The sequence below is a fragment of the Puntigrus tetrazona genome, chromosome 13, assembly GCF_018831695.1.
Source record: "Puntigrus tetrazona isolate hp1 chromosome 13, ASM1883169v1, whole genome shotgun sequence".
Lineage (NCBI taxonomy): Eukaryota > Metazoa > Chordata > Actinopteri > Cypriniformes > Cyprinidae > Puntigrus > Puntigrus tetrazona.
Window position 1 is genome coordinate 15774457 of NC_056711.1, and position 19853 is coordinate 15794309.

The following is a 19853-nucleotide window of genomic DNA, read 5'->3' on the forward strand; positions in this document are numbered from 1 at the left end:
TAAGTTTAAGAATCCTGCCGTTTAAAAGGCACAGATGGCACCTGTGTTGATAGGCCTTCAATGTAGCAGATTCTGACTGATCGAGTGGCATTATCCGAACGCACTTTATGATAAGCATATTCAAAGAACGTGTTCTGCCTCAGAATACAGTCCTAGACCTCAGTGGACGTTATTTCCACACTGTTTATATGAATCTTCCATAACAAGACTATGAGCTCAGGAACACCATGATGAACCTTTGGTGTTGCTATACTGCTTTGAAGTCTTCATGTACTGCATTAAAACAAAAATAATGCTTTTTTAAGACAAATTTGAATCAAATCTTAATTTATTGGGAGGTCAATGGTACTTCTCATTCTGAAATACCACATCAAGACTTAATAGAACATTTGATATTCTCTTTATGTGTATATATATATATATATATATATATATATATATATATATATATATATATATATATGTATGTTATATAATCAGAGCATCGTTTGTAAAGTCATACACAATTCATCAGGTGTTTTCAAATAGAATTCTTGTAAACTCTGTAGAAACATATATCTATCCTTCGGCCAACTCACTGTACAGAGAGCGAAAGCTGGAGACGATTTAGCAAATACCCGCAGTTTAAGGCTTAAATATACACGTCATTGAATGTGTTGTCCGACTCAATCAGAGTGGATGTGTTTGTTTGAAGGGGTTGATCCAGACGTCAACATGCGTCACTCGGCCCACCCTGCAATGCAGCACGATGACGTCAAAAAGTGCTGCCCCCTCTCCTTTCCCTCTTTTTTTCTCTGTCAGCATGCGCTCTCCGTACAGTGACTTTAGCTCACAGTATTGCACAACGCAAAGTGTCCATGTGACCTGAAAGCAAGCGGGCACATTCAGTTCGCTCCAGATCATCAAGATGCAAAGCAACTTTATAAAAAGGGCTAGCTTGGTTATTGCTATTAAATATTCGGGATAAATATCAAGGGCAAAGTAACAGACACTCAGTGGTTTCCTGCCTGAGTCTTTGTGCTTTCTGTGTTCGACTTCCTGGTGGTACGGTAGGTCACTCTTAGCAAAAGAGGCAAAAAAGTGTCTCGCTTGTGGCCCAACAGTCTCTACATATCACCAGTGTCTGCTGCGTGCATGCAGGAGAGAGGTATTAACTCGACATACTCTGTAAAAAACAGCCTTTCATGCAAAACACATCCTATGTATAATCCCCTGGCATAATGTAATCATGTGACCTGTTGTTGGCAGGGATGAGCTGATTGGTTAGTTTGTCATGAACACATGCTGGGAAAGTCATGGCAGTGTACCAGTGATCAGATATTTTTTTCTGATGCTTGAGTGATCATGTACTTCCGGTCAAGAGTTTGAGGTCAGTAAGATTTTTTTGTTTATGAAAAAAGTCTCTTATACTCAATACATTTATTTGATTGAAAATACAGTAAAACGCCAATACTGTCAAATGTCATTATAAATTAAAATAGCTATTTTCTATCTAAATATGCTTTGAAATGTAATTTATTTCTGTGATGCAAAGCTGAATTTTCAGCTTAATTTCTCCAGTCTTCAGTGCCACAGGATCCTTTTTTCTGAAATCCGTCATATTATTAATTACTCTTATTAAAGTTCTGCCTTTTTTAAATATTATTAGATGTTCAAATAAGCTATTTGTTTAAAATATGTTTTTTAAAATGACATAAATATCTCTTTTTTAATCAGTATAAAGCATCCTTTCTAAATAAAAGTGTTAATTGCTTATAAAAAAAATCTTACCATCTTCAAACTTTTGAATGGTGGTATGAACGCCATTTTAAAAAGGCTCTAATTTACAGAAGGTATGAAGCTTGAAGATGAAATTCATGTAGTGGCATGCTTATGAAACGTGGATGAGATTTTCAGCTTGTTGCAGTAAATTATTAGGGCTCAAAACAAAATACTATATAGGCTTCTTGCATGTTTTGGATATTGCTTATGATTTTTATATATATTTATATCTGAGGTGACGTTTTAGTATCAATGCTTCAAGTTTGTTCAAGTTATGGCTTGTGCATATCCTAACTATTTCATACAGTAAACACAATGCTGTTCTAGTAATAACAATAATAACACTGCTGTTTGAGAAAAGCATGCTGATATACTAAATGTCATTATCATTAAACAAATAATTATATTGTCAAATATATGTGCTTGGACCATTAGCACTCCCATCTCGGGCTATTTTTAAAAACTATTGAATATGGCCTAAAATAGCTTAAAAGAAAAAAGCCATATCTCTTTGTACCCTGTGCTCTCAGCTGAAAGGAAGTGCAAAAATCGAAGCGAAATGATAAGAAATCAACATAAGACATTCATACTTTGAACACAGGAAATAGAAAAAAAAAGATTCTGACAGCTTTTACCTAATATAGGTATTTTTCTCTGTCAACACCTCGGCTATTCAACAGAATATGAAATAAATGGGTCTGATCTGTCTCAAAGTGCGCTGATATTAAGCTCCAGGCACAGCCTGACAAATACCTTACTTAATATGATAGAAAATCACACGATAAACACTTTGTTTCTACTGAAAGATGACCATACTAAAGGTTCTGCCCTCTCATTGGTCAAACGGTTGGCTTCGGGTCTCCAGGCTTGTGCTTGCTGGCTTTGCCCGGGGGTCAGAGGTCAGAATGTCATTGCCACAGTGACTGTAGATGACATCATCATAAACCGCCATCAAAATTGTAGCGTATCAACGGTTACGTAGCATCTCGTCAATGAAAAAAACAAACAAAAAAAAACATGTGTCTTGCTGCATGTTGTATGTTTCAGGTTTGTTGTAACAGTATTTTCCTGAAGGCAAGGTTTTCTGATGCTACATCTGTTGTGGTGGTCTTTGTACACTGGGTTGTGCTTTCTCTCACTCGGGATCCAGAGGAAGGCTGGAGAAGATTTCACATTTGTGGGAGAAGCAAGAGATGAGCAAACCCATGCAATGAGTGCTAGGTCTTCACCTGCGATTGTTCAGGATTGTCTTCCAAAGGTTTATCTCCATCACGAGACTTCTTTCTTTTTTTGTTGCCTGGAGAGTAGAAAGTGAAACGTAAAATGCCTAGTTTTGAACCGAACTGAATATTTGAAATAAAAAAGTATGAATAAGCGATGAAATTGTCCGATTTGGTGAAGACGGCGGTTTAGCGAATAGAACAGGTTTCTGGCAGGATTTAAAGTGAGGCGAAATGCTGGTAAAATTCTTGAATTAAATCTGAACTGAAATGAGATTTCAGTAGAATTAAAATCAACTGAACGAAAGCATTTGTAAAACAAAAATTGAAAATTAAATATTTTCTACGAGTGGTGAAAAAATAAATGAATATACTAAAAAGCCCTTTAAAGTTTTTCGGGGGTTTTTAGAAATATAAAAGAACAAATAAAATACGGATTTTAAAAAATAAAAAATAATTAATTAATATAATTAATACAAAATGTATTTAATATTAAATACTCTGTATTTAATTAATATTGCTGATTGTAGAATATTGATTGCAGAATATTAAATTCCTGTATTAATTTATATTATTGAATATATGTGTTTTCTTATAGAAAAAAGTGGCTACTAAATGCATGAATGAAAACAGGAAACATTACCGAACGATGACTGTTGACTAGGCCAGTCAAAAAGCTTTGCCAGAGCAATTTTTTAACAGCATGAATGATTTCCTGATAATGTTTTTCCAGGAACAACAAAAGCTGCCGACCCAGAAATATCTCCTATTTACGTAAATCACATTGTTCTGAGTGACTTGTCTTTTTTTATTAAACAGATGTGTGGGCTGCAGTTTGCCTGCCTGGTTGCTAGGAAACAGATGGGAGTTTGAAAATGCCGACTAAAAGCAGGTGTGTGTGTGTGTGTGTGTGTGTGTGTGTGTGCGCAGCTGTAAACGCAGGTGTCGTGTCATTACTGGGCAGATTCAGAAATTTGCGATTCAGTCAGGTGCTTGTCAGCTGATACACACTGAGTTTCCGGAGCAGTTTTTTCCCCAGGTTCTCATCCGAGCCGCCCAGAGAGTGAGATCCGATGAGCTGGGATGTGGACAGGTCCGTCTCCATGGCTACGGCCGTTGCATCTGAAATAGATCGGACACACTATGATAACGGGCCACGATCACATGACAAACTGAGCTGGAAAGTCATTGGTTAGTTTCTTCTCTTCTCTTCTCTTCTCTTCTCTTCTCTTCTCTTCTCTTCTCTATACATCCAAACGTCTTGATTCTCGGAGCAGTCATTCCCGTTAACCTCTAGTCATAACAAGCAGAGCTGAAACGGACAGTTCTAGCCTGATGTCAGCATTCCTTTCGCGGGTCGTATAAACAGAGACTGGAGCTCATGCATTTCCTCTCCCTGCAGTCTGTCACACGTCTCGCTCGCTGTCAAACAGAGCAGACCACCACCCTTCTTAAAGGAACAGTCCGGCCAAAAACCAACATTTGTCAGGCCATTACCGAACCTGCATGCTGTGTTCGTTTTTTTTTTTTTAACTACAATAACTATATTCTAAAGTCTCGAAGTCGTGTAATTGCTTGAAAAACTGACAAAAAATGTAAAATGACTGAGAAAGTAATAATAAAAAAATTTCGTTGTGTGCCTATGGAAAGGACACGGGTTTGAAATGGCATGACGGCGAATAAATAATTGTGAAAATAAAACAAAATAAAATAAACAATATTTTTGCATTAAAAAAAAGTGCAGTTTCTGCAGTGATTTATATTCACCTAATGCCCAGTCTCTTTTGATTTGGTTTTTAGCAGCTTTTCTATTCATTTTTGGGCTTTGCTAGAGTAAACGCTGTACAATGGTGCATACAATTACGTCATGGTATGGTTTCAGAAATCATCTTCAGTTCACCCACCGGTTCCTTCTTTTCTCTCCATGCGATTGTCTCTTATATATGGGGTATCATCCATACGCAGGAACACAGAGTCACTGGGGCTCTTCTGTCCATCTGACTTACTTCCTGCAGAGGGAGCCAGAGAGCCACAGTCAGATGATTACACAGGAAATAAACCAGACAGGAGTTTCTAGCACTATGCTGGGAAAAGCTATGAGCAATCGAAGACATTTAAATCTTTTAAGTCCATATCTTTTGACATAAAAATTGAAATCAATTTTATGCTGTGCTGACATGTGAACAGCATACCAGCACACTACCCTTACTATAAAGTTAGCATGCAATTATCAATGCAGCTACATTTGCTACGGAAACAGGAAGTTGGAGTGGATGCATTGAAGGCCTTGACCTTTTTTTAAAACAACCTGTAGTCATCCACAGATTTTACCGATTGTAAACGAAGACTTTACAACGAACTGTGGATTATTTCTCACCAACTCCCGAGTGATGAAGAAGAAAATGATTCTGCATTTGTTTTGGGATTATAGCTTTATCTCTTGATCATCATCAGGATGTGGATGGTAAGATTAATTGCTGTCTGATAACTGTTAAATCATTCGATTGGTGGCACGTGGCATTTTTGTATATTTCGGAATGTAAGAAATTTACATGATTCTCGTTTATTTTTTCAAAACTCAATATTTTAAAGACTTGCTATTTAATGATTGTATTCTGTTTCCTTCAGGAAGCCTATTGTGCAAAAAAAATCTATCTTATATAATTAGCATTTACTATTATTTAAAAGAAAATTACAAAGTTGTAAAAAAAGTAGTCTATATTAAATTATTTGAAATATTATGCAATATTTATATATATATATATATATATATGTATATATATATATATATATATATATATATATATATATATATATATATATATATATATATATATATATATATATATATATATATATATATATATATACATATATACTCCAGAAAAAAAATTACTTAAACACTTTGGTTTTACACTTGACTTTCAAATAACCTCACACTAGCACAAATATCCAAAGCGTTATGATTTCATTGAGGTGTTCATTAAAACCTGATTCAGGTTGTGAAATCAAGTTTTAATCTACATGCTATGCGAAGTGTATTAAATACGTACAGTAGCATTTAAATGCAAACACTGATCCTGTGTACGCTTTAGCACAGGCCTCATTATTAGAAGAATCTGAACTTGGTTGTGTTTTGACTTTTCTAAGTGATTTCTAGCTTAAGAATCAGAGTTAAACCTTTTCACACAACGTCTGATTAGTTTTAGTAAGAGGATTAGAGTTCGGCCATCTGTCTTGTCTCTTCGGAAGCTGTGAGAAACGTCCTAATTCCATCACATGTACCACCAACATGCATTATCTGCATCCTCGCTTTCCACATAGATATCAGTGACTGACACTGATATGTCTTGGTTATATTTGGGTTTAAAGCAGCTCAATTTTCGGTGTTCCTCAAACGCATTGTGGTTATGCAATCGCTGCCAACTTCAGAAAAGATCAGAAGCCTTCAGAGACGAGCTCAAATGGTCTGCCATATGAAGCTTTTCTGACTGTTTCCTAGCTCCCAAGGAAATATATTTCAGTGTTTTGTCGTAGGCCTGTCACAATATCAACTTTGTGTTGTGCATTATATATATATAATGAAAAAAATTATATATATATATATATATATATATATATATATATATATATATATATAATGAAAAAAATATATATAATGAAAAAAAAAAAAAATATATATATATATATATATATATATATATATATATATATAAATAAAAAAATAAATAATATATATAAATAAATATATATATATATATATATATATATATATATATATATATATATATATATATATTTTTTTTTTTTTTTTTTTTTCATTATATATATTATAGTGTAATGTGACATAGTGTAATGCAAAAAATATATATTTTTATGTTATCATGTTTTTTATAATGTTTCTTTTATGCAAATATAACGGCAATATACTGCATCACTAAAAATGATTGTTGTCATGTACGTATATAGCGTGATAAGTCGATGTATTGATGTATTGATTATTGCGACGGGCCTACTTTCACGTCCGACTGTTTTAATACACACTCGCTGCCCGAAAAACGAGCAAGGGAAGCCGAAGAAGATGCTGTGAATGCGAGGCGAATGCACTCACGGACGATGCGGTTCCTCTCGTTGAGGGTGGTGGTGCTGTCTGGCTGTCTGTAGAGGTGGCTGTGCTGGTGGAATCGGGTCAGACAGGGCCGTGGTTCTGTCAGGGGAAGGGCGATGCTGTTGGAGCGCGTCTCAGGGATCGTCATCCTCTCCCCGGGCGCTTGACTCTCTGCGTCGGGTGTTTGCGGTGAGCTGTCCATGCGCGTAGCTGTCAGGGCGTTCTGATAATGGTTACGAGTGATCTGAAAATAACGGCATAACATACGGAGAAATCTGTTTGGAATTTTTTAGCATATTGTATTAGAATGTTACATTATTATTTACTTTGGCGCGTTTGGAGAAAAGCTGTAAAGAACACACAGTTCTTGAAACAGCCTCATAAAAATTTGACCTATTTTACATTGAAATAAAAAAAAAAAAGGACTACATTTTTAACAACGAAAATTAATTGTCTTTTTACTTCATCCCAAATCCTCATTACTGTTAACGGCCAGAAATTAAGTCACAACTAAATGCTGCGTTATCTAAGTATGTCATATTAAAATGCATTATATCTGAATTGCTAGTTATACAATTTTTTATTAATTATTTTATTTATTTTAAATAACTTAAATTTATCAGATTTGCCTGTTCTTTTATATATACATTTTTTATGCAACAATAAAACAAAAAAATGTAACAATTATTTAAATGGAAAGTTCAACTGTAAATATATATATGTATATATTGAATGTAAAAAAAAATAAAAGGAAAAATCTAGACTCTAGACGGGATTATTTATAATAAGAATAAAATTCTCTTTCAGCATTACAGCAATGAGACCATACTTATTTCAGGCAAATCTGATGATAACTGTAATTTCTGTTATTTAAAATAAATTAAATAATAATCAAAAATGTATAGCAGTAGCAATTCAGATATAATGCATTTTAATATAATATACTTAGACATGTAGTTGTGACTTAATATGGCATGAATTTTACCAAGCTTTTTTTTTCTCAGCCTGGTCAAGTTTACCTTAATGATCTGTAGGTCTGTGAGCTGGCGAACCGAATAGTCTGGTAAATACGGTCCTCCGCTGATGCTCAGTTGACCCAGACTGCCTCCGTGGATTGTAGTATCTGAATGATTGAGACCGCTGCTCCGGGACGGGGATCTGTGGACTGTAGACCACCAGTAATTACTGCTTTAATTATTGCCACTGATATTATTTAGTTTTTAGTCTTCTTACTATTTATACTCGATATACTACGCGTATAAACATATATATGTTGAGACGGACTACTTAACATATTCAAAACATCTGCCAAATGTACGCAACTTAGTTTTAATTCTTGTTAATATCTAAAATCCTTAAACCCAAATATTTGTGCTTAAGTTGAAATAGTTTCGCAGCAGACGTTATTTTAGACCTAACATATTTAAAGGGACAACATTTTTATTGAAGAAAAAAAGCGTGCTTTTAAAATGGATTCAGTACACATTTGCAGTTATACATTCAATAATAAATTGATTGGTCTTACTTAATCACCGCAAAAGTGTTTTTTTATCTATTTTTTTAATAAATATCTTGAATTATAATGGTTACACTTGAATCAAAACTCTGCACGCGACGCCGTGACTTGCATCCGTGCACTGTATTCCAAAATTAAGTTTATTTTGTCCTTGCATTTGGCAGATATTTAGCAATTTTTTTAACAGTTATGTTTCAATGTTTATGCATAAAAATGATGGAAACATTCTGCCGGTGCAGTAAGACAAAAATGCCCTATCATTAAAGATGCATTCTCTGGAAATAGGCCAAGGTTATCGATGCAATATGTTTTCAGTGAATAGTTTTTTTGTTACTGTTAAATGAATGAGGACACAAAATGAGGGCGCAAATCAAAAACAGAATCTCTTTGTGTCTGTGTAGATGTCACGTCTCGTTAGCAGATGGAGCACGGCACGTGTTTGCCTCTTTTTTTCTGTGCGTAGGGAAAACCCTCCTCACAGAGACGGACTATAGCTTACATTTAATGCACTATTCATTCTGAATTAATCTCTTCAACAAGAGCTAAAGGCTCCATCCTTTAAGTTATTTTTACATTTAAGTGACGCTAAGCTTATGAGATTTTCATCCTTATATAATAACCGTTTTGCTCGTGAGTGGGCAGACGAGAGTTCCTCTCCCGCTGTAATTACCCCGACTCTACTCTCCTAAGATTTACATAGCCGCTCTATTTAGATTGGCTGCCTTAATTATCTCCGGAGAGCGTTGCTGGAGGGGTCACGTACGCCCCGAGCTCGACTCTCAGAGTTTTTAATTGCTCGTTAATGTTTTTTAACATTAAAAACTCGGGTTGATTTATCTAACGATGCTCCGTTCGGCTGGATTCTGGCAAATATTAAATCGGCAACAAACCTGTGGGTAGGATGGTCATGATGGCAGGCAAGCCGTAGTATGTAAACGGCCCGTTTTCAAACTTTAGTCCCTCCTTACCGATCTCTACCTCCACTCGACCCTGCAAGCCAGAGAGAGATGCTTCGTATTGTCACTCCTGAGATCTTTAAAATTTAATTTGCAATTATGAAAACTGAGGAAAAAAAACAAACTTTTATTTTGCATGCAGTTAATGCAATATAACTGTGCTATACGTTCTTCGATTAGCACAAGAGTTTGAACAAATATGTCATATTTAGCAAAATGCAATCTGAGGAGCCCTGCAGTGGAGTACAATAGTGAATAGAAATAGTCCAATAGTTTTATTTTGGATTTCATTAATGTAGTATAATTTTATTTTTAATTTGTCCTAAAAAATTTTGTAGTGTAATTTTATATTAAATTATATATATATATATATATATATATATATATATATATATATATATATATATATATATTAATTAACAATTTTGATTTAATATTTTTTCATCTATTTTTATTATTTAATAAAACTAGTTATCTCTCTCAGTTTGCAATAATAAGAATTATCTTACAGCATATGATCAAAGTGAAAAAGCATTCATTTAGCATTTTATTACTATAATTTTGTCGTAAATGTAAATATTTGTCTATATATATATAATGATTAGCGTAACACACACACCCACACTTAATAAAAATATTTTTAGCATTTGTTTAATGGCTTTGCATAACAATTTTTAACAACAAAAATATATTTAACATTTTCTCATATTAGCTTTTAGGGTGTTTTTTTAAAAACCTGTAGTGTTTTTACCTGCAAAATGAGGACGAAATAATCCACCGGCTTGTTGCGTTGGAAGAGGTAGTGTTTTGGTGACCGCTTGCTTTTTTCATCAAACTTGAGTTCCTGCACCACGCTCGGGTGCTTTATCAACCGCAGGAGGATCTTCTCCGAGAGGTGCGTCGACTTAAAAGGCTCTACTTCTGCCCGAAAGAAAGAGAACACAGAGAATGACAAACACAAGAAAGACACTGACAATGAAACGGTAGCGTTCTGATCCATCAATCATTTGCGATGCAGCACCAAATACGTGAGATCGAATAAATGAGCACGTTCTTTAAACCTACAACGACTTCCGGTTTTTAAAAGCTTTCAATTCTTTTAATCCAAAGCTGACTTGATCATAAACGGGGTGAGATGTTTGACGATTACCTGTTGCTAGAAAGCGGTGCGTTGCGAGCAGAAGCTGTGGTGAAACTTTGACCTTCATTTCACTCTCGGACAGTTTAAATATGGAGAAATCTTGCTGTTTCCTCTCATGGTGAGACACTCTTCTCTTCGTACGGTTATCAGCTGCCGCAACACAACAGCAGTACGTTACACTGGATAAGCTTTAGCTCCAACCAATAACAAGTGAATGAAAGCATTGAAAGATATGCTTGAGATGCAAAATATAGGCAACTATCGATCTCCAGGCAGTTTATGCAGTAAGATTGAACAATCTAATAAACTTTTTGTATCAAAATGTAACTTTATAGGCTTTTTTTAGAGCCTATAAATTTTTTTTATTTCACAAAGGAGACATGAAATGATTAGTGATACACAATCAATAAATAAATTATATTTATTTACACGCTTTGTTTCACCTGCTAAACTATTTTCTTACAGGATTAAGGTTGTTTATTTATTTGTTGGTATTATATAATTCAGTAATACAGGATATTAATTTTGATATTTACATTTTTTTATTTTTTACTAAAGTTTTACTGCACAATTGTTTCGCAAGGTGTCCAATATTGCTAAAATGAAATGAATTTTCAAATGATTCTTCAAATGTGTGTTTTGTTTTATTATACATAATATATATATATATATATATATATATATATATATATATATTTTTTTTTTTTTTTTTAATATAAATATAACAGCATTATAGTATAATATTTTAGGAGTATTATTAAGTTAAGTATATTCTTGCAGCTGCTTCACTTTTTTCCTTCTTTCTGCTCCTGTATAATATGCTATTGCAAATTACGTATCGTATATAAAGATATCGTCCCAAAAGGTCAAGATGGTATTCAGAACTGTAACTTATTTCCCCAGCAGAACCTTTTTTTTTTTAAATAAATGTCTAAAGGAAAATGTCTGTATAGAAATGAATTCACTTTTCAAACTATCTTACAAAATATTCCCAGTAAAAAGCCCCGTTAATCGCGGCAAAAATGAACGGATAATTGCAGAGAACAGGCTTTGCCAGAAGACAATAATACAGAGCTCTGCAATCCAATTAGTTTGATCATTATTTGCAACAGGGTCACGGCGTTATCGACTACGCATGAGGAAGCAGCAGGAATCAGGGCAGGTTTGCACTCAGACGAACGCTCTGGGATGGCCGTGTAGACGAAATATTCTTCTTTTAATTGAACAATACACTGATTTTGTATTTTGACCGAAAGATGAGACGACAGAGAAAGAAAACGAGGCCTAAGGTTAGCAAGAGCGCGTCGGATTTAAAGAACGGAAATAGTAAACACCTACTGTAGAGGTCCGTTTCGTCCACGATCTCAGACTTGATGATTTCCTCGATGACGTCTTCTAGAGTGACGATGCCCATGACTTCGTAGAAGGGATCTCCTTCTCCCTCGTTATTGACCCTCTGCACGATAGCCAAATGAGATTTCCCTTTACAGTGCCAGAGAGAGACAGGAGCATCACAGCAGGATACGCAATTGCCGTTTCATTCGAAATATATATTAAAGGCTATTTCAAAAACTGCAGCGCCATTAAATCAGTCCATAAGTCGATGAGGTCATTAGGCAAAGCGTGCAAAATCAATAGCAACACAACTTTAGCAAATGAAGCCCTTTGGATACTTGAGAGCTTTTTAGCGCCGTTAAACTGATTTGTCACATGACATAAAGGGTGCTTGAATTGAAGGCTCATGAAGAGATTAACTATGACAGTTCTGAAGATTCAGACCCGACCTTATGTAAAGAGAGCTGAGGGGTTACGCAACGGGGTTCGGGAAGCCCTGCGGCTCCGATGATGAAGCTGAGCATTCGAAAAACCTGGAAAGCGTTGCAATTTGCCGTTTTTGATGCTTTGAAAAGCTGCTCAGGCATCAGTGGCTATTCTGACACATCTCCATTAATATTGAATAGTTATGATGCCAATATGTCAGTTTTTTTTTATATTCATATACACACTGCAGTTCAAAGGTTTAGTTTTTTTTAAGGATGCGTTAAATTGATCAAAAGTGAAAGTAAAACATCTTAAAAAAGAAAAAATCGTATATATTTAAATAATTGTTTACGTAGGTTTTTTTAAGATTTTGTGAAAAAGATTATTATGGTTCTACAAAAAAATGTTAAGCATTTTTTTTTTCAACATTGACAATAATAAGAAATGGTTCTTGAGCAGCAAATCGGTACTTGAGAATGATTTGTGAAGAATCACGTGACACTGAAAAATCAGCTTTGCATCACAAATCAACTCTATTATAAAATCTGCAAAGATAGAAAAGTTATTGTAATAATATTTCACAATATTACGCTTTTTACTGTATAAGAGACTTTGTATAACGCATTGTTGCATAAACATGCATGCACATGTGTACATATATAGGCCACACACACACACACACACTTGTTCTGCACATCCACAATGTTGTAATGTCAGATGCATTTGCTTATTAACAATGGCTATTTAATATTTACCAGCCTTATGAGGAGTCAAACTAACAGTTGAAGTGTGGTCATTTCAACAGATTGTTTCATAAATCTCTCATAATGTAATGCAGCTTTGCCAACAGTCTGTTGTTGAAATATGGGGCTGCTAAATCTATATTGGCAACTGCAAACCGGCAGCTTGTTGCTGCAGCAAAGCCATATCTCATTTCGCATGCAAAGAGGGCACTTACAACGGAATCTTAAAGGAACAGCAGCAGCAGCAAAAAAAAAATACTTTTTTAAAAACCTTAAAATATGAATCGCGATCAGTGATGCTGAGACAGAAGCTCTTTGCGGTGGAACAAAGCATTTTTTGTTAATCATCAGTCCGCCAGATTTGGAATATCATTTCAGGCGAAGAAGATTAAATGCATAATCCTCAACCTTTGGATAGAGAGAACCTAAGGGACGGAAGCCTCTCTCGCGCCGTGGTCTCCATGGCAGCGGCACACACGCCGAGTGAAGTGAGGGATTCTGCAGGAGTCAGGTGGAGAGCAAGGGCAATGCAGCACTCGGCTCGATGCACCTCAAAGCTGATGTTCAGGGAACCGCATTACATCACTACGCTGTTATATAACACGCGCACGCACGCACGCGGAGCCGGGGGCCTTAGCCCACGCGGATGTCCCTGCGATTCCTTCGGCTGCTGTGCCAGCAAATGAACTCGTTAAAGCTGGCGCTGTGCTCTGCTCGTGCGATGCGTGGCGGAGCAGTATGCCGGGAAGCGCTAAATAAAGCACAGCGCGTAGCTGAAAACGGAAAGAAAAGCGCCGAAGGAAATGCCCGGCTGATTTCTAAATGCAACCCAACGGCGCAGTTTCGCCTAAAAAAGCAGATGTAAATAAATGCGTGGTTTGCTTTTTCGAAATCGCGTTTTAGGCTTGTTTAATTGTGACGCTTTACGTTTGCGCCTGACCTGCATTTGAGCTTAAAGTGATAGTTCGCCCTACAATGAACATTATTTACCCACCCTCGTGTTGTTCCAGACCTACATTGCATTCTTTCTCCAAATGAAAACACACACAGACACAAAGTTTCGTGGCGCCCATTAAAGCGCCCCTATTATGGATAAATGAGCATTCATGCATTGTGTAACACAGCTCTAGGTGAATGAACGTTTTAAGTCTAAAAGTGCATTTTGTGTAAGTTTTTGTCTCTCAAAATAAAGAGTCGACTCTGAATCGTTGAAACAAATGAGTCCCAAGCGTTTCATGCTGACGTCCAAACTGCCCTTCCACTTGTTGGTCTGAAGTTAGTCTGAATGAAAATGCAAATTCATTCTTTGCCACTAGATGCCGCTCTAATTGAAATCGACCAATCGGTGGAGGGGTTTGGAAAAATGAATCCTTGGAAGCCAAAATGAAGATAAATGCATATTGTAAGAAAAGCGTTGTTTGACCTTGCATGCATGTCAACCTGTTGTTTGGGACTCCCAAAACAGAGATATAAACCTTTCATAATCCATAATAGAGGCACTTTAACTTCCGTAGTATTTTTCCATGCTGTGGAAGTCAAAGGGGAGCATCAACTGTTTAGTTACACACATTGTTCAAAATGTAATTGCTATTTTCCAAAGAAAAAATAAAATACTACATGTTTGGTACAAATGTCCAGGTATGATTATTTATGTAGAAACGATTATGTAGCTATTGATCCTGAAATTTGAGGGGCCATGCACTTTAGGCAAATGAAACTATTTTTCTGAATATTTGGATTGCTTGTTTTTCGAGCACCAGTTTCTGCCTAAAACCCAATGGAATCGTTAGCAATCGTCAATGGGCATGCCATTAATGGTCTTGGTCCTTTTAAAATGCATTTCCACCGGCTGCTAGCAGAGTTAGAAGAGGAAACAACAGAAAGAAGTAAAGGAGACTGCCAACCAAAATCGAGATCAGTCAGATGCTGTGTGATTTCTTGTTTCTATATTTATCACACAGCTTACACTCTGCCTGTGTTTGAATACTTTTGATGTTTAAAGGGATAGTACGCGCAAAAGTGAATCATTTTAAAAAATATTTTCTATTTTCTATTTTTACCACTTTGCTAATACCTCAATAAGGTCGTTTTATTCAGCTTCACCTTTACCTGCTGTTTAGCACCTGCCTTACTTCACTGAGCGGAGAGGGAAAGGTTGAGCCTGCATATTTCATAATTCCTGCTGTAATATGTTCACTGGAGGCAGAAGCTTCAAAGACTGACAGGCTGGGTGCTCACTGTGTGAGGAAGCAGATCCTCTTCTCTCTCGCTCTGCTCTTTTCGTCCATATGGTCCCAAGCTGAGACACTGATTGGACCAAAAGGTCACTGCTGCAGCTAATCTGCCCTGATGTTTCTATACAGACAAGCGCTTGGATTTAAAGTGATAGTTCACCCGAACAAGTCCTTCCAAACCTGTATGATGTCTTTACACGGCTAAATTGCATGTTTGTCCCATTTTACTTTCGTAGCTTAAAAAAAGTTGTTGTCAGCATCAAAAATGAAAACGTACTCGGCTTCAGATTGAAGTTAAATCCATCCCAATGATGGCCAAACACATATTTTTCGTTTCACGCAATGTCGATAGATAGACCAGACTTGTTACTTGTGGATTATTGTGATGGTTTTTAGCAGCTGTTCAGGCTCTCATTCTGACGGCACCCATTCACTTCAGAGGAAACATCGTTGAACATGTGATTTAATGCTACAGGTAGATTTTTCCTAATCTGTTCTGGTGAAGATAAAAGGCTATCTGTCTTGTTTGGTCGGAGGGTGAGTACATATTCAGCCAATTTTTATTTTTTGGGTGAACTGTTCCTTTAACAGCTCGGTCACGTGCAAAGATTCCTAAACATTTCAGTGGAAAAAGTACCTTAAAAACATACATTCTTTACAGTTCCATTTAAATGGAGCAATTACTGAAAATTTGATGAACTTTGAACTCAGCTTTAAGTTTAATTAATTCTCTCAGTACTGCTGTGTGGCGTAAAAAAAAATCAAGTCTTGCACAAAAATTAAACTCAATCTTAGTGCAGTGCAATGTCAGCCTGTGCTCAAAATCCTATTTTTGGTCTGGATGTTGCCTAAACTGCCCTGGATTCCTACCGCAGTTATGGAAGTGATACTGATGATCCCTTTACTAAATCTACTGCGTACGAGCGTTTGCGCCCTGTGGGGAAGGTAAATCCGGTGAATCTTGTACTCTGTGAGAGTGGTACATCTGACAGGTTACTGCATTACAGCTGAATTATGGCACTCCGCACCCTGCTGTTGCCGCTCTGTAGCAGTGACTCTGTGCCTTCACAGAAAACCCCATCAATCTCGATAAGGCATTATTACATAATTGTCGCTGTGATGCAGTAGAGGCCAAAGTATGATATCATACCAGGCGTCAGAACGCATCACATCAGCGTCTAGACTTTGTGCATAGCAGCTTCAAGAGGAAATTGTATGCATCCCTGCACTCCACACAGGTCAGTGCCTGGCATCAGAAATTTATGGAATTCCGGTTAAAGGCGTTGTAAAAATATGACTAATGCGAACTCTCTGGTGAACAGGAAGCAATGATGATGGAATGAAAATGGTTGCCGTGGGAACAAATTCAAATGATTTGAATCCAGCTACCAGCCTCTCTGCAGATGTCAGCTGAAGTTATGCTGACACTAAATGTGCAATGTATGATGTCAAAAAATTCTAATATATATATATATATATATATATATATACACACACACACACACACGTATATATATATATATTTATATATATATACACACTCACATATATATATATATATATATATATATATATATATATATATATATATATATGTATGTGTGTGTGTGTGTGTGTGTGTGTATACACACATTATCACCATATGTGTATTATTATATTTAATAGACTAGATTTAACTAGATTTTTATTTTTTCAATTTTTATCATTTCAAAGTACAATATATTCTCCCATAGACTTGATTTATTGAACAGTACACCCAAAAATGAAAACTGTCATCATGTATCATCTTCATGTATTTTCATATTTAACTTAATTGCAAAATAAGATATTTTAAAATGTAAATAAAAAATTTATTTAATTAAGTGCAATGTTTTATTCACGCGATATTAAAATGTGTTTTTTTGTTAAAACTGCATACAAGTTTGGAACGAAATGAGGGTGAGAAAATGTTTTTTTGTGAATCACCCTTCACAGACATTTTTTTCATGTTGCGACTTTACACAGCTGGAGTCCTAAGATATACAAACATCTTACCTTTCTTGAATTGCTCCAGCATTGCGTCCAGCTTGGTGTCGTTAAAGACACAGTGCAGCGGGTGCTTGTAGAACTGAGTGATGGTCTTTAACGGTGTGCAGTCATCTGGATCAACAAAGGCCAGATCTTTGACGAACAGTATATCGACGATATTAGACCGTTCGTTCTCAAACACGGGAATGCGAGTGTATCCGCTCTGCATCACGTCTGACATAGTGTAGAAGTCCAGCACGGCATCCGAGGCCAGCATGAAGCAGTCATTGAGAGGGGTCAGCACGTCTTCCACAGTTTTGCTCCTGAGTTCCAGAGCTCCCTGGATGATGTTCAGCTCTTCTTTCACCAGGTCATGATAAGGGTCTGTAACTCTCAGCATAGCCAGTAACTTCTCGCGGGTGTAGAAGTTGCTGATTTCCTGGTGCAGCATGTTGTCTAGGAGTTTGCTGATGGGGTATGTGATCGGAAAAGTCAGCAGCATCAGCATCTTGGTCAGCCACACGGTCTTGGACGCGATGGCCAGCCCGTGCCTGGACGCTACGGAGTGCGGCAGGATCTCTCCGATGAAGAAGATGAGAAAAGTGCACGCCGCAGTAGAGACGGGCGTCACTCCGAGGATCTGGCACATCCAGACCACCAAAAAAGTGTTGGTGAGCACGTTGCACAGCACCAGGGTGCACAGAACGTAGTTGCCGTGTTTGCGCACTGACTCGATCTTGTGCGCGTATTTTTGCTCCTTGTCCGTGCCGCTGTTCTGCAGCACTTTGAGCTCCACGGGGTCCAGCGCGAGCATGCTGATCACCAGCCCGCTGAAGAGCGCGGAAAGCGCCAGGAGCAGCACCGACAGACCCGCCTGCAACCAACCGTCCGTGTGCGGCGGTCGCTCCACCACCGCCAGCCAGAAGTCTCGCGTCCGGTAGTGCTCCCATTTGATCCCGTCAAAGGCGCACATGGAGTAATACTTGATGTTCTCTCCTCTCCGCAGGTCTTTGGCGAGAAGCTCCACCAGGATGGAGTTCTGGCTGGAGGCTGACTTGAAAGAACCGAGCAGCTCTATGTCCGAGCTCCTCGCGCTCTCCTCCACGCACAAGTTGCGTTTGGGATGCACCTGCCCCTCTCTGCCCGGCTCCGGTTCTTCTATGAAAGCGATCCACGGCGCGGCTGCGCTGACGGTCCGGTTGAGCCTCTGCGGGGATGCTGCATAGTACACGCGTAACATGAACCGCGTCCCTTCGGTGGCCTTCAGCAGCCCGTCCTGCACGGACAGATCTCCTCCCGTGTCCTCCGGTCGGAAGCCCAGCAGCCCGTGGCTCGGTGTGGGGAGAGCGGAGGCGATCAGGAGCAGCAGGGGCAGGAGGCATGGTCCGGGGATGCGGTGCGGGAGGAGAGCATCCGCAGCATCCGCAGCCATGATGCTGAGTGGGTTGTAGAAGGACATTGGCGAGCTGGATCACGTGGCGATGACACACACCCACGGACACACACACACACACACACACATCGACTCTGTTTGCCGAGTCAATGTAACAGCTGGAGTCTCGTGTAAATAAAAATGACACCGCAGTGACGTCATGACGCGTTGCAGGGCAGCGATACTGTAAGATGCAAACAGGAAACAGTCCACAAGAACAGCGATGTGATACGATTTCCGTTTATTTTACCAATGAGAAGTACCCGAGAAGTCGCTGGACGGATAGAAACATAGAGAAGGGCATCTTTTAAACGCAACATTGCATTTCATAACTAAGGTTTGATATAATCTAATATTGTTTGGTAATAAAAGTAAACAAAGTATTGCTTTAAAGTGGTATTTACTAAAATAACCTACTCTTTTTATATTTTGGCAGACTCTAATGGCCTGTGAAAGCTGATTAAAGGCTTTATTCGTATTGCATTTAATAAAATAAAATTATGTTGTTATGATCGTCTGCATATTGCACATAACGCCATGCGATGCTTGTCCTCGTGTAAATACAAGTAACGTAAAGTAACGAATACCTAAGTTACTTACCGTCCAAAAAAGATAATAGATGTTTAATTCGAACTCAACGCGAATGCAACTTTCAAGTGGAATGGAAGTGAACGAGTCATGACGAATGTTAGCCACACGGTGGCACTATATAACAATTTGCCTTGACTTGGATAAACTGAACGCCACTGAACGATGGGAACTTACAGACAAGCGGTAAAAGCCTGTTTGCCTATAATAAAAATAAAACTGTAATTTCGCAAAACACCTTTAGTAATATAACAGAAATAGCGGCATGGCTACAGCATGCATGTTTAAGAAATGTCTCCTGGTAGTTTTTTTTAAATGTATTTTTATTTTATTTTAAAAGAGCGCTGGTTGCGCATTCAGAGGCAAACGCACGCAAAGACACCAGC

At 37.5% G+C, this 19853-nt stretch overlaps 1 protein-coding gene across 5 annotated transcripts; it reads right to left on the reverse strand.

Annotated features, from left to right (window-relative positions):
* Positions 1-320: 320 nt before the first annotated feature.
* Positions 321-19084, reverse strand: LOC122356531 (metal transporter CNNM1). 5 transcript variants are annotated; one of them, XM_043255328.1, is made up of 10 exons: positions 17475-19081; positions 12041-12184; positions 10712-10852; positions 10313-10482; positions 9496-9595; positions 8109-8254; positions 7093-7333; positions 4886-4990; positions 3993-4103; positions 321-3058 (listed from the first exon to the last, which is right to left on the reverse strand). In XM_043255328.1, the coding sequence occupies exons 1-10, from the start codon at positions 18904-18906 to the stop codon at positions 2979-2981; spliced, it is 2670 nt and encodes an 889-aa protein (XP_043111263.1). In that variant the 5' UTR covers positions 18907-19081; the 3' UTR covers positions 321-2978. The 5 variants fall into 5 exon arrangements, 4 of the variants coding, with proteins under 4 accessions (XP_043111263.1, XP_043111264.1, XP_043111266.1 ...); XM_043255329.1 differs by having other exon boundaries at positions 3939-4103; XR_006252348.1 differs by having other exon boundaries at positions 3023-3058; positions 3993-4403; positions 17475-19082.
* Positions 19085-19853: the final 769 nt, after the last annotated feature.